Consider the following 15,376-nt stretch of genomic DNA (forward strand, 5'->3'; position numbering starts at 1 on the left):
TGAACCCGAGACCTCTAGTTAAGTCGAGAAGTCAAAAGAATTAGTATTCTATTACAATAATTATAAAAGGGAAATAAATTGAAGACTAGGTGCAAAAATGTGTGATTTATGATTTTGAAGGTAATAATTTGCGTAAAATATGATCAAGGGCCATAACAATGTTATCATAAGATTCCCAGACACGTGTCACATCCTTATCCCTAGCTGCATAATCCAACCTGCTGACACTATTGAACAGGGTGGAGTACATCTTCCTGAGCAGAGGCCTCTCACTCCCTGGCTTACCCTGAATGATTGTGTAAATGTCTTGTTTCAGCAGAGCTGATCTGTTTCTCAATTCCCTCTGAGCTTCTCTCCATGAGGACTCATCTTCCTCCAGCAATTTCTTCACTTGTAACAAGCTTTTTGCATGGTCTTCAATGGCGGACAGGGCTTCTTCAACAGTCTGTTCTGGCTCTGTCAGTCTAAGGTCAAACCCTGCAATGGCTTCTCTTCTTGACAGAAGAAAGAGAAGTGGGGTGGATGCTACTATGGTTAGGGATATGGCTCTTCTAGTTTTGATATGGTGGGAGGAGACTATATGGTTTTTTCTTCTTGCTGGAATGGTGGAGGGTTTTGTGAAGGTTGGGGAAATGTGGAGTGGTTGAAGGAGCTTTTGTGATAAAGATTGTAATGCCATATTCCTTCTTGATGGATAAGATAAAAGAGAGCTCTTGGGGTGTGGGGTTTCTCATATAAATCCTTGAAAGAATGTACTTTGGATAAGATAAATAGGTTAGTTTACCTTCTGGCTTTGTGATTTTTTGTCGATTAGAGTTACAAGGCAGGTTTACCCGACACACATCCTCAGATAATGGCTACTGATTTCTCTCGTTATACAAAAAAAAAAGTCTAAATGTTGGTTACTTTTTAGATAAATTGGCATCATTATCATCAGGCATCAGTATATAATCGTAATATAATACAATCAAGGGGGTTTCCCCTTTACTTTCCATCCAAGAACTACAATATGAATTCATGAATGTTGTACTCTTAGCAAAAGCCAGAAAGGTAATGAAAAAGAAAGATACAAGAAAATGGAATAATAAGCAATTAGAAACAAGCTATTTTTTGAAGAGTTGCTTCTGTCTGGTTGGCTTGGTTCTCAAACTGTTACCATCACCCCTTACTATCTCATCAACTAAATCTTTAAAGACTAATCGCTCTAAAGAAAGAACAATGTTTGAAGTTTCAGCCGCGAAATCTGACCAACTTTCTGGCTCATCATCTTCATCTTGGTCCAAGGAGCATCTGGATGGTTTAGTCTGGAGCTGTTCTATTTCTGCACATAACTCTCTCAGAAGCTTTTGTGAATTCGGGGCTTTCATGGCTGCCACCCGTGGCCTTAGCCATGGCTCAGAAAAGGGTCCTACTAAAGCCAATTTTGCAGCAAGGAGTTCATTGACAAAATCAAAGATGAGCTTCCTATGGATCTTCTCCTTGGCCTTGTTGCTGTTTTCTTTGGCGCATTCTTCCTTGCCTAAAGTGCTTTCCTTGGTTTGTTCCAGAACAGAAAACAACTCGGGATTGATCGGGTAGCCAGATGAATGGAACTGATACGTTGTTGTGCTTGAACCAAGGTCTCCAAGGAGAAGGCCGGAAGCTAATAAAATTTCAGCAACATATCTATGATCCGGGTCTGTGCTCTCACAGATCGAAGCAATATAATCCGTGTGGATTTCATCATGACTAGAGTTCAACCTTCTGAGTTTCTGAACAAGATTTTCAATCTTCTTTAGTTTCTTTCTATTAATCTCCAGAGTGACGGGATAACCAAATGTGCTTGATGCAGCATTATACTCTGATCTGTCCTCTGTTAAGTAAATGATGGACTATCAGACGATCTACTATAGTCCACTTTAAGTAAAAAATTTAAGGAAAATAGACACAAACATGCACAGAAAAACTCGAGAGAAAAGCAGTACCTTCCAGAGCTTCTGAAATATGCTTGACCGGGGAGGGTGATTCATCTGTGTACCCAACATTGTCAAGAACTGAAACGGGACTGGGATATTCAGGGGCAAGGATAGCAGGTTCGCCCAATAATTCATTTTCCAATAGACCAACAGTCTTTGCCAAGGGGCTGCTTTTCTCGAAAGACTGTAAAGTACTAGTGACTTCTTCATTTTGCGGGATATTGGAACTCTTTTGTCCATGCTTTCCACCGGGGGGACTAGACTTCATTTGTTGCTTGTTTGCTTGTCTTCTTGATATTTTCGAATCAGATGAAGGTGTGGGTGGCCGAGACCGTTTCTCCAGCTCGAGTTTCTTCTGTTGCAATCTGGGGCTGATGAATCCCGGGGTCTTTAATGAGCCCGAATTGTTCTCCTTGGACCTAACTGAAACTTGAGGAGATATTGGAGTTCTATTATTGGTTTTAGTGGAACTAATCGTATTGACTCTTTTACTAGTTTTAAGGTTTTGATCCTTGACTGTTACACGAGTAGTAGCTGCCCCATTTCTACCACGGAAGCCCTCATTACCTTGAAGTTTAGGGATATTGGATAAGTCGTCCAGAGGAATCACAGAAGAAGATGGTGTACCCGATTTTCCCAATAGCTTTGCGGGCTTCATGATAACAATCGAGGACTCGAAGTGCCTTAATGAATTGGATCCCCTCGTTCGCTGGTTTGCACTTTGAGACGTAAAATTAGAGTCCTGACAATCTTTCTGGGCAGCAAGGAGCCCCTTTCTCTGCATTGTTTCCAGTATCTGCTTTAGAGCTCTGAGGTCATTGCCTGATTCAGTGAATTCAAGATCCATAAATCTCTTCTCTATCTCGCTATAAGCAGAAGGAAACGAGCTTAGAGGCTTGTTTAAACTCTGGGAGTTCCTAGCTGCTGGTTTCTTGGAAACTTGAGTCCCGTCAAACTTCCTCCAGGGAGCTGGTTCAATCGGAAATCTGGAGATAGGCTTCATAACTAAGTCGGGGTTCCAATGATTCGAAGTTGGTTCCTTCGAAGGGCTCCTCGTGGGATTAGATAACAAAGAACAAGTTTTGTTTGAACACATTTTAGTCTCACTCAGTGACATGGAATCTGGCAGTGTTTCCAGGCCCATTAGCTTTGCCACAACACTTGGAGGCCTAGCAGACCTAGCATTGGTATCTTGGTGGGAAGGTTTCGAAGAAAAGTTGGATTTGGGAATATTCAGTGATTCAAAGGATAGATGGGATGCTTCCCTAGAATCTTTTGAATGATACGATGATGATCTTGAAGGCTCTCGAGGTTCACTGCTATACCATGAGGCTTCTCGAAGCTTAGCAAGAACTCGAAGAGAATCTTTAACATCTGTCTCATAATCCCCATCAAAAGCTGTGTGTTTCAGAATAGATTCCACTACTTCCTCTCTAACTTTGGGTTTGATCGATAATCCTTGACCCTCTCTGTTCATCGAGTCCTTAACCACATCCCTAATGTCAAGAACCTCCCGACCAAATTGCTGGGATGCTTTTAGTTGGTTCATCACTGGATCTCTTGAAGGAGTTTCAGGAAAAATCGCTCTTTGCTCTCGTTGAGCTGGTTTTCTGCAATCAACAGAGGAGACAGAAGACGACTGCAATGAAGAGAACGAGTATGTTGAAGATTCTTTAGAGAATTTTTGTTTTTCCTGCAACCAAAACGAACAAACGCTAACTAAAAAAGACGAATTGAGAAAGTTGTTACAGAAAAATGACCGAAACTCCTTACTACTGCAGCTGATCTTTGGTACATGCTGCATAAATTTTGTTCAGAAGTGTCATCACTGAAGTGCAAACTACCTGCAAAGATTCACATATGCTTAATCGCAATGCAAGACCTCTAGAAAAGAATGTTTGGATTCACAAAACAAGAACTCGACTACAAATGATACAAGAACTCAAGTAAAAAGTACTAGGAATCCTTGCCTGGAGTGAGCCCTTCGGGGCTGTGGCCAGCTATACGTATATGTTGACGATCAAAGAGTTGAAGGATTCCCTTCATACAGCCAATCTGCTTTTGCAAATCTGGATTTTCATCAGCCAAAGAATGCAAAAGCCTCGCTGCCATGTTTCTTCAGCAACAAGATCAAAACTTCACAGAAACTTGAAACTCGAATGCCCTTCGTTAACAGAATTCATCTCCACAAGATCATGTCCAATGTCTTTGAACACTTCAAGATGCAATCTCTAGATACAGCAATATGTTTTGTGTTCAAAATGGGAATCTAAAGCCTAAAGGGCATTACTGATACCAAGTACTTTCCAATCAAATGCTACCAAAACCAAAAGCCAATTTGAAGACTTTTCCAGTCCCCACCCACAAAGCCAGATGATCAGAACCCTTTAAAAATTGATGTCACAAATGAACCAACCATCTTCAACAACATAAATCCAGACAATCTTGGCCTCAGGTTTCAATCAAAGATTCAAAATTTCCCCAAAATACCAGCACTTCCAGCTAACCAGAGTCCAAATCTAATTAGGTTATAACTTATAAGCATCTAAGACACTCCCTTCAGACAGAATTCAAGTCTTGGATACCTGTATCCCCTACAATACAAGTTCCCTTCTTCAATATTCTTCAAGAAACTTCCCAAAATTTACATTTTTCACAAGTAAATGTGACACCCAGTCAACAAAAATCAAATCTTTTTACCAAACAACAAGAAAACTTCACAAAACTAGCATTTTTACATGTATATGTGATACCCAGTTAGCAAAAATCAAATCTTTTTCCAAGACAACAAAAATAAAGCTAAGTTTAAACAGTAAAAAACCAGTACCTTAAGGCTTCAGCTTCCAATGTGTTGAATGTCAATGCATGAAAATGCCAGAGAAATAGCATCTACCCAGGAAGATAAACTTAACAAAGGGGAGCACCAATCAAATGTGGTTGAAATTACACTAGAATAGAAGCATTGTATTATAATCCTCCATAATTGTGAAGAGGGAAATGCAGGAGAGGGATGTGAGGGGGCAGATATTCCAGCAGACTTCCATGTGTAATGATGGTAGGGGTGGGTCTAAATATGTCTGCATGCCCTCACCATGTGGAGCTGTCAGGATTGTGGCTAAGGTATTCAGAGAATTTGGGGTTTCTGGGTCCGAGGGCTAACCTTTGACTCCACCTTTGAAGCAGAATAAGAGGATGATAGAGTTTGGCATGGAATATGGATGATGTTTTTGGTCCAATTCTAAACCCAATCATGTCACCCCGTTATTCTCAAGTACACCGGTACTCCATAACTTTTATATCCAACTCCAACGTTTTGCCATTTATTGGCCCCAACGGTGTAATGGTATCTAAGGCCCCACACCCCGCCCGAACAGAGCATCTAGACTAGATTAAGTTTAACATTAGAGCAATCGTCAAATAAGTTAGTTGGATAATTGACTTGGTAATTACAACGTTTCACGTTTAATTTATGTGGGAGCTACCTATTGGTATTATTGGTTTGAACTGGTAATTATGAACAACTTATGCTGATTTATCTAATTTGTGATTCTTTACTGGATAAAGTTTTCACTCGAAATACACATTTAGATAGTGACTGCTGATTTTCTTCTAAATCAAAGTTAAACTTAACATCAACAATTTGAGAGGAATGGAAACAAACCAAGCCAAGGGATGTGGGGTTAAGGAAGTGCATGACAGCATGTAGCTGGCTAAGCAAAGAGGATTTGTTCAATATAATGTCATTGTTGATGTAGACATTGAAGAGATGGTTAAGTGAGACTATATCACTTAATCAAAACGTAATAATTAGTGAAGTTTATATAATAATTCTTTGATCACTTACTACTTGAGGCCCAAGATTATATAATAAGTAAACTCCACCTTGTGACCTTAGCTGGCATTGGACTATAAAGAGGTAAACCAGCTGAAGTTACACATAACTGACTAGCTCAAATCAAGAAGGCTAATAAACTGCTCTCACTAAAACTCAAATTTGAAATCTTGTGATTATCAAATCAATAGTTCAATTAACAGTTAAGATTACCCTGAATATTACGATATTTTTAACAGTTAAGGTATGGGGTAGCTAGCAAAGCAAACATCATGTGATGGTGAATTCAAGGTTCACCTATCCTAGCTTAGAAAGATGATGTTGAAATGGGGAAAATGCACATGCATAAAGTGGAAGAAACCACCATGTGGGGGTACATAAATGAACTTTAATGTGAAAAACAACAATCGATTATTACCTATGCAGATCCTCTGCTATCTTATCCCTATGTTCTAAGAAACATTGCTCTCTATCTACTATGCTTGATTGCTACATTATGCCTAACTTTTCCCCCCTTCTCAAAAGTATATCATTATTGTTGTTTATGATCATAGGTTATAATTCATGTATAATATATATACTTTAAATATAATATCAAAAATCTTCTTGAAAAAAGGCTAATTTAACTAATCCATGAAGAGTATCCAACATTTCTGAATGTCAAATAATCTGTGAAAGATGAGTGGAAAATAGAACCAGAAATCTACATTACATTCAAATGCATCCTGTCTAAAACACTGAAATTTCTGCAGGATCTGTATACTATCCCATGGAACTAAAATCTGAATCGACCCCGTCTGATTCGGGCCCACGCTATAGCAGCTGCGAAAGCCCCTCCCAGGTGAGCAGATCCAGAGACACGGTGATCGCCCTGCAGCAACCGGAGAAAGTAAATACGATGTTAAGAGCATCTTTATCAGTTGGAGTTATTTCTCAGTTTTTTGTGGGCCCCAGCATCCACCTCATCCTCCATTATCTCACTCAATCACAAAAAACTCTGACAGAAGGCTGGTCTTAAAACACGCAAATAAGCAAGAAAAGGGTTCTCTAGACATGATTGAAGCAGTTTATCGAATAGTCTAGTGATAAAAAGTTGATCATATCGTCTTTTCTCTGGAATATAACCAACGAAATTGTGTGATTACTCGTTAATAATAATCACTCCATTAGTACAGCATGGAGAGAAATCGAGTGCAAGAAGATCGTACCTCCAATATTCTTAGCACATCCTTTCCAATAAGAAAAATTCCCTGGAAAAATAAGAAACAGAACCAATGATTATGTGCTATTGAATCACTGGCAATCATTGTTCCTTTAGAAATTAGCGGAACGATAAATACCCACCAATAAGATTGCGGGAACTGGTATTATGAAGTCAAAATATAAGGTTTTTTTGGGGAAGAGGAATATATCAAGCAGCATAATCGCATTCACCGCCCCACTTGCTCCCTGAAAGGGTTAGCAGAATTGAGTTAAGTGAGACAAATAATAAACTTTTCACATATGCTTTGTTATGGCACAAGGAGGATCCCGAAAACCTGAAAGTATCAAGAAAAAGAACGTGAATATACCATTCCGGGTACTCTTGAAGAATCCAATGTTGGTATTCGGCTCCTTTGTGCCTATGAAACACAAGAAACTGTAAGCACTTAACTTTGAAAGGTTTAGCGGTAAGGGAACTTCTTTTCCTACTTAGGTTGTGTTTGGAAACCCGGAAAATGATTTTTGAAATGCATCCAAATACTGGAAAGGAAAATGTTTTCTGGAAAATGACTCATTTTCCAGAAAACATTTTCCATAAGTCATTTTCCAGGTTTCCAAACACACCCATTCATGCAGGGAATTCTGGTCTCAAGAATTCTAACAAAATAAAAGCACTACCTGAATTGATGGAGCTATAAAGGCGTGATAGACTAAGAAAAAGACTGAGCCAAGAACTGCCCCAGATAGATACAACTTCAAAACATATTCAGAGCCAAAAGTTCTTCCTATCTGCAGTGAAGTGGAATGACAAATAATTAGTTTACCGAAGGAGATAACCATTAATCCAGTAAGTAGTGACTCAAAGACAAATAACGCTCTCAACCCATATAACCATTTACTAAAAGAAATATTATGTATATGACTTAAAACTGACCGAACAACTATGTACAGTTTCCATTTCCAAGTCAGTTATGTGATTATCTTAACAGCGTGAACCTCACAAGAGAACAAAGGTGATGGTAAGGGACATGAGTACAAATTACCCTTTTTTGGGGGGGAAGTCATTTTCCGTTTGCAGCAGTGGAGCAGCCAATCACCCGCCATCCCCACCACCACCCACCACCCACCACCCTCACCACCACCACCACCATCATTGTATATTATAGATATTTAAAATTAAAAATAATTATGCTCATTTTCCAGAAAATAAACTAAACACACCAAGACAGTTTTCTAGAATGCAACCAAACACTGGAAAGGAAAATGCTTTGAAGTCATTTTCCTGCTTTCCAAACGGACCCTAAAAGGAGTTAATTCTAACTACGTAAGTTTACAACAAGATAGGAACTGAATGCCAAAGCCATAATACTTTCAAGATTTGCACTTACGCTTGACCCAAAAAAGTAGAGTCCAACCATGTTAGAGATAAGGTGCCACTGATCAGCTTGGCTGAATGCAGAGGTTACCAACGTGTGCAGCCGTCCACTTGAAAAATTGTCGACTGAAATCTGAGAAACAAAGAATAAATTCAAAGTGTATTGCACATAACTAGCTTTGCCTTAGTTCCCACCCACTCAAGTAGGCAAAGTATAACAACTCACAGTGAAGTTCCTCAACATGAATCCAGTATCAGCAACCCTCCATAATAGAAAAACAGCCACATTAGACAGAATCAAACCTATCACAACTCCATCAGGTGTTAGAGCTTGAAACCATGATCTCCTACACATGGAAAAAGAGTGTTGTTTAGTGGTAACTGGAAAAGAAGGCAGATTGTTCTAACTCTCAGTCAATGATTACTCCTAAGTCCTAAATAAGATTCTTTGATGGCTAAAAGAATAAAACATCCTCCAAATTAAAATATTTTATCCATGAGAACCTAATTTCTAAAGTGAAACTTCTATTCCTTTGTTACTTTTAATTCTCATGATGCATATAACTCACTTAAGGACAGATGTCAGGTGCCATTTATTCATTTCTCACTTTTAAACAGTACCAAAATCTAAAAACAAAGATGAAAATCTAAGATTATGGCTTTTAGCATTAGCCCAACAATCTAAGCTGTCAATGAGAAACACAAAAAGCTTGAGGCTTGATTTGAATTGATTAATGAATTCTCTTTTATTTTATTTCCAAAAAAAGACAAACATAAAAAAGATTAATGAACTCCAAACTTGAGAAATGTATAGAACGAGATTAGTTTACTATAGTCCAAAATGGTAGCAGCCTGTGCTTCTTTTCTTGTCAAAGATGCCTTGTGTGGCCTTAACAGAAAAGTATCACTTCTTTTGGTTAAGAATGCAGAACCTTTAATGCAATAAATGAGAAAGGTCATGTCTCATATCACCAAATGGAACCAAAGGTACAGTCTATTGAACCAAAGCACAACAGCTGTAATTTATGCAGTGGCTTTCTTTTGAAACACTCATCAAATAAACTAAAAACACCCAATTTTAAAAGAAATCATAATGCAATACAATTCTCCATCAGTCCATCCAGTTCAATTTATTCGAACTCAAGAAAAAAAAAAAAATTGGGTTAGCAAAAAAAATTGCAGGAATATAAAGAAAACAAAATCAAATGATCACATTCAAATTAAAAACTCAATCTTTACCTTCCTCAGTATCTCAGCAACCAAACAGACTTGAATATAAATTCAACCAAATGGAAGGGGGGGAAAGCAAAATACCAGGTATAGCGATTGGAAAACGACGAGAAGTCGGAACGGAAATTCCGTCGAGGAAGTCGAAACCGCAGGAGCCAATTTTGCGTTTCAGCAACACCGTTGGTTTGGCCACTCTTCAAAAGGGAATTTCTCAAGACTGGGTTTTTGGGAAGTGAGCTTGAAAACAGCCCACGATAGCTCTTCAAATTCGGGGCCGTCCATGACTGTGGGCGCGAGCAAGAGGTGTTGAAGTGAGAAAACAGATGGTGGTGGGGCGGCAGGGTGAAGGTTTCAGAGGGATTTGGGTGGTGTTTGGGGAGATTTCTGGTGATTTTGGAGAGGCCCTTGAGGGAGAAGAGTCTCTGCATTGCGAGAAATAGTGTTTTAGCCTTGATTTTAAAGGTTTTTGGTCTCTATTCTCAAGTTGTAGCGCAGAGATGAAATGTGGTAGGAAGTAGGAACAAAAGATGGAAGGAGAATGCTAAGTGCCAATTATAAATGAACAACTTTTACCTTTTACACTCCATGCCCAATTCATGATCATTGAAGTAAATTAGATATATATAAAATTTTATAATGTAACAAGTAGAAATATCAACATTGGTGAGACCTCTCATTCGAGGGGTCATAATTTTGTCGCTCGATCAGAAGGCCTTTTGCAGAATAATGTCAATTGTTAATCACTTAATAACTAACTTTGAGTTACATTCCAAGTTGATCCTTGTGAAAACCCCTCTCATATACGGGTGTACTATGTAAGCCTGAAAAACTATCCAAACTTTAGTTTTCTTCACAACAGGAGTAACTCCAATCGAATTGGTTAAGCAATTGAGTTGGTAATTATAAGTTTCTAAGTTCAACTCTTTGTGATACTTGCATATTGGTTCTCTCGATTTGAACATGTCAAATATGACAACCTAATATGATCTATCTCATTGTGGTCTCTTCCCCACTAAAGTCACAAACCAATCTAAACTGATTTACCTCATTATGATTATTGACCTGTTTAGATCATAACATGAACTTTATCCAAAACATACTTTCTAATAATAACGATAGAGTTTCCATTAAATCAAACGTTTCTTACACTACACAACCCATATTATACGTAATAATACACTAATATCTATCAGCAAAATTTTCATTTTTCATGCATCATCACCTTTAGTTACAAGTTTATGTGAATCTAATTAAGATGGAAGCCCATTTAGTCCATTATAAGGTCCAGAGCTAAAAAGAGGCCCAAATATAAAATCCAATTGGATATATCGGGTGGGCTTAAACCCAAGTTAAGCCCAAATATTGAAGACAGAATTGGTTCGATCTAAAATATGGCCCAAATCATTTTACAGTTTTCATATTGCTAAAATAATTTTGGACAGGATGCAAGATGCATTGTGCGCCTTGGGTGCACGATATAACGACTGGTCAATTATTATGTAGTGTTATGACACATCTATTATCATTTCAAATGAATGATCACAAGTTTAAAGTCTGATAATGAAAACTACCTTGTAAAGATATAATTTAATCAGTATCAAAATTCACTGAGAAAGTCAAATGTTTCACCTTTTTTTTTTTCTTTTTTCTTTTAAGGTTTCCTTCATCATTCAAAAAAAAAAAAAAAATCAATTAAACAAGTTAAATGATAGCAAAGATGGACACAGTATAGGCCAGTTCCAATTCAATTCAAGGCTACTCTTTTATCCATACAAATTTCTCTTACTTTCAAGAATGAGCCTACTTCCTTATCATCAAATTTATCATTTATTTACTATTTTTTTTACCTCTCCGCAAATCTCTCTCACTCTAAAAAATGAGTTCCACTTTTATATATTATTATTATATTATTATATTATAAATATAATAATAAAATAAATTTTAAAAAAAGTATGGTGCAATAGCTTTTGCTTTTATCATTTTGACAGCAAAAGCGTTTTAGCAAATTTACTAGCTACATGGACAACTTTACAAAATAAACAATACTATTATTTATTTGTTTGTTATTTCTACATCTTCTTGTCAATGCCATACTTACTGGGATAAGGCCAACCTAATAGGCAAAGCACTTAGGTCACACAGAATTATTAATAAATCAAATTGGGCATCTTAAGATAAAAATATGGGTATCAAACATGCAGGTCAAATGCATAATTTGTTTACATCAAGGTTGTTACATATCTAACAACTTGGTTAATCTTTGGAGGAATATAATATTTGATTAGTCATGATCCAAGAGTGCTTAGCAGCTGTACTGATGTACTGTTGTGTACTTAGAGGATAATTGGTGTGCACCAATTGTTGCATAAATTCCTTGTTTGAAAGTGAGTTAAGAGAACCCATTCTTTTAATTATTTTGTTGGTCCGACCATATGTTTCTCCCCCCACTCAACTAGGTGATAGATCGACATTAATTATGTTCATACTGAATAGGACTTTAGAGTGACAAAACGTTCCCTCACAGATTATAAGATAGTTATATTCTCAAGATTTAAATTCGAAACATCTAGCTAGTTAAACTGAAAATGACCCGCACTATTTCTCTTCAGCCTTTGGGTCCCATTCTTTTAAATTATTTTGTTCGTCTCATATGTGGAGTATAAAAATTGGGATCAACTTACGTTATTTTTAGGGGACTCTGTTACAATATATGTCCATACATACTTTCTCAAATTACTAAAACACAAAGAGTCAATTGCCCCACTAAAATTCGAACCTGTGACCTCTCAATCTGATCCACAATTATGGATCCCATTCTTTTAATTATTGTTAACTCTTCCCTCTCTTTGCATTTCTTTAGACTAAGTTGGGACAAAATCTTTTATTTTAGTCAAAAAGCATTGAAGTTAGTGTGCATGGCTGCCATGAAAGAATAATATATATATGAGCCTTAATTAATCTCTTTCTTTATACGGAGTAATTAACAACACTTTCTGGGATATTATGAATCTTTTTATACTATATATAAGACTTGGTAACTACTTTCATGATACCCATATATATTCACAACATCGCAGGACGGATTTGGATTCCTATAGTGTATGAAACGATTATACAATTCAAAATTAAAATAGTATTAAGGTATTGATCTAATCTAGTTAATGAACCAATATCCTTATTATTTGACTTTAAATAAGAGGTTGAAGATTTAATTCCAAAATTCCAGCCTCAAGTGGATATCTACTTTGAATATATTATGTAATTATTAAATCGTTGCAAATTGCGCTAGGTATGAAAATGATGTTGTGATCCTAATCGACACTAGCTTGACTATTTAAAGGTGTTCTTTAGATGAAACTCATTTTGTGATCTTAGCTGACATCTTCTCCGTTACACAAATGTACACTCGGGGTGAAGTTAGCTTTATTACTCTAGATAGTAGGCACTGGCTTCACTACTTGAATGTGCACTCTAGGTGAAACTCACCTCGTGACCCTAGCTGGCACTCAAATGTGTGTTTTGGATACGGTGAAGCTCGCTGGTAAACCTAGCTAGTATTGCCTTCTTTACCTGAATATGTGCTCTTAGTGAAATTCGCCTTTGTTGGATCTGTAATTATAAGATGCGCTCAGGGTGAAAGCACTCTTCTTTGTGACTCTAGTCGACACCGGCTCTGTTACCTGAATGTCCTGAATGTGCACTTTGAGTGAAACTCATATTATGATCCTACCTGGCACTCAAATGTGCACTTTAGATGGAGCTCACTCTATGACTCTAATCGACACCGACTCAAACCCAAAGAGTCAATGTAGAACTCCCACAAGAATTTGAATTGAAAACATTATAATTATCAAACCAACTGTTTAACCAATTATGTTAGAATTGTCCAATTTTAAGTAAAACTTATACCAATCCTTTAAAAAAAAAAAAAAAAAAAAAAAAAAAAAAAAACCGTAAAACTTATACCCCGTATTATACTTTGTGTAATTGTGTGGGTGGTTTTTTCTTTTTGGAAGGTTACTTCGTGTTAATTATAAATCATTCATGAAACAAATATTGTTAATTGCAAGGACTGAATTTAAGTTATTTTGTGGTTTTCAATAAAAAAAAAAAAAGTTATTTTGGAATCCCCAAAAATTAATTCACCTTGACTGTACGTACTCGTACTTGACAGCAATTTTTTGTATGCTTCCCATTCCAAACATTTTACTTCTTTCAAGGTGACATGGCACCATGTCACTATTTATTAATTAAAATTTTCTTTTAAGAAATACAAATCTTGAAAATTGTGATAAAAGTACAATACATTTAACATGAGAGAGAGTTTTTGTTAGACTATCATTATCTCTTCAAATATATCATTTTCTAAAATGAGTCACACTTTCATATCATCAAATTTACAAATTCTTTACAATCTATTCTACATCCCAACAAATCTCTCTCTCAAAAATTAATCACACTTTCTTATTATATTATAAATATAATAATAAATAATATTAAAAAACTAATAATAATAATTAAAAAAAGGTGAAATGGTTGGCACAAAGCTGCCACCTAACCATACAAAAAGTTGCCAATTGCAAATTTTATCTCCATTTACTAATCCTTTCAAAATAAAAAATAAAAAAAAATCTCCATTTATTCATTTTGCCAATTTTCTCTTCTCTTGCAATACATTTGGCTTTAAATTAAAAAAAAAAAAAAAAAAAAAAAAAACTCTCTATCTTGCCATGTCACATTGCCAATCCCAAATTTACAAGGATAATGGCAGTCTTACTTTTTCTACTTTTATCATTTTGAATAATTTAAATAATAATAATGTTAATGAAATATAGTAAATTTAAATGTGATGTGAAATATTGTCTCACTTTTAAAAGTTTGTTGAAATTACAGGGAAGTAGAAAAAATAGTGGACAAATTGTAAATAATGATGTGAAAATAGGACTCACTCTTAAAAATGAAAAAGAGTATTGCATGAGGATTGCCTAAGTGTGATCTTTTAAAAACAATGTCACTATATAAATGGTTAGAAAATTAGGATTTTCTCTTAATAGAAAAGACAAAAAGTGATGAAATTTAAAATAGTAAAATGTATGGTCAAATTTTGAATTCCCAATTAACTTTATTGATCATTTTAAAATAAAAAAATTGACCGTTAGTATTACCTACCTATCTCTAATATAAATGGCTAGAAAAATTAGATATATAATTAGGTCATTAAATTTTCTTATGACCACTACCTTGACTTTGAGTAGTTAACCAATTTAATTTAACGTTTTAGTTTTTTTATGCTTATTTTCTGGTCACCTCTAACCATTCTAACAAATTAAATATTGCATTCATTCTTGCACAAAAAAAAAAAAAAAAAAAAAAAAAAAAAAAGAGAGAGGATTTTAATGACATCATACATCGAGCGTTTATTGACCAAAATATTTTTATTCAATGACACTAACCTATAACAATCCAAAAATTAAAAAAAGAAAAAAAAAAAAAAAACAAAAACAATTGAGCCTCAGAAGAAGTGTCCAATATTTAGTGTACATCCATAAATAATGGTTGTAATTTTTTTATTTTTTATTTTTTGAGAAGCATGCTTAAATAAATGCGGGAGTATGTACATGTGATAGTGACATAAAAATCTTATTCGTAGAAGTGTAGGGGAGGACAATATTCTTAGTAAAGGAGCAGACAAAGGAGTCAACTCATACCATAATTTGTCTAAACAGAGGTTGTCTGCACCAACTTTATATTACGGAGTATAATTTATTATGTGCTATTTGT

The 15,376-nt window shown here is 35.9% G+C and overlaps 3 protein-coding genes across 5 annotated transcripts; all 3 read right to left on the reverse strand.

Moving 5' to 3' along the window:
• Nucleotides 1-29: 29 nt before the first annotated feature.
• On the reverse strand, nucleotides 30-782 carry LOC109149702 (psbQ-like protein 3, chloroplastic). The gene has a single exon (XM_019297629.1). The coding sequence runs from the start codon at nucleotides 677-679 to the stop codon at nucleotides 107-109; it is 573 nt and encodes a 190-aa protein (XP_019153174.1). The 5' UTR covers nucleotides 680-782; the 3' UTR covers nucleotides 30-106.
• A 145-nt stretch (nucleotides 783-927) lies between these two features.
• LOC109149697 (protein LONGIFOLIA 1-like) lies at nucleotides 928-5,219 on the reverse strand. 3 transcript variants are annotated; one of them, XM_019297624.1, is made up of 5 exons: nucleotides 4,783-5,219; nucleotides 3,926-4,186; nucleotides 3,729-3,799; nucleotides 1,965-3,648; nucleotides 928-1,852 (listed from the first exon to the last, which is right to left on the reverse strand). In XM_019297624.1, the coding sequence occupies exons 2-5, from the start codon at nucleotides 4,065-4,067 to the stop codon at nucleotides 1,104-1,106; spliced, it is 2,646 nt and encodes an 881-aa protein (XP_019153169.1). In that variant the 5' UTR covers nucleotides 4,068-4,186; nucleotides 4,783-5,219; the 3' UTR covers nucleotides 928-1,103. The 3 variants fall into 3 exon arrangements, with proteins under 3 accessions (XP_019153169.1, XP_019153167.1, XP_019153168.1); XM_019297622.1 differs by having other exon boundaries at nucleotides 3,926-4,549; XM_019297623.1 differs by lacking the exon at nucleotides 4,783-5,219 and having other exon boundaries at nucleotides 3,926-4,762.
• A 1,171-nt stretch (nucleotides 5,220-6,390) lies between these two features.
• On the reverse strand, nucleotides 6,391-10,156 carry LOC109149133 (RHOMBOID-like protein 12, mitochondrial). Its single transcript, XM_019296783.1, has 8 exons — nucleotides 9,680-10,156; nucleotides 8,592-8,712; nucleotides 8,379-8,498; nucleotides 7,669-7,779; nucleotides 7,359-7,409; nucleotides 7,132-7,236; nucleotides 6,996-7,037; nucleotides 6,391-6,658 (listed from the first exon to the last, which is right to left on the reverse strand). Exons 1-8 carry the CDS (start codon nucleotides 10,021-10,023, stop codon nucleotides 6,563-6,565), a joined length of 990 nt encoding a protein of 329 aa, XP_019152328.1. The 5' UTR covers nucleotides 10,024-10,156; the 3' UTR covers nucleotides 6,391-6,562.
• Nucleotides 10,157-15,376: the final 5,220 nt, after the last annotated feature.

Source organism: Ipomoea nil, unplaced genomic scaffold (genome assembly GCF_001879475.1).
Source record: "Ipomoea nil cultivar Tokyo-kokei standard unplaced genomic scaffold, Asagao_1.1 scaffold2159, whole genome shotgun sequence".
NCBI lineage: Eukaryota > Viridiplantae > Streptophyta > Magnoliopsida > Solanales > Convolvulaceae > Ipomoea > Ipomoea nil.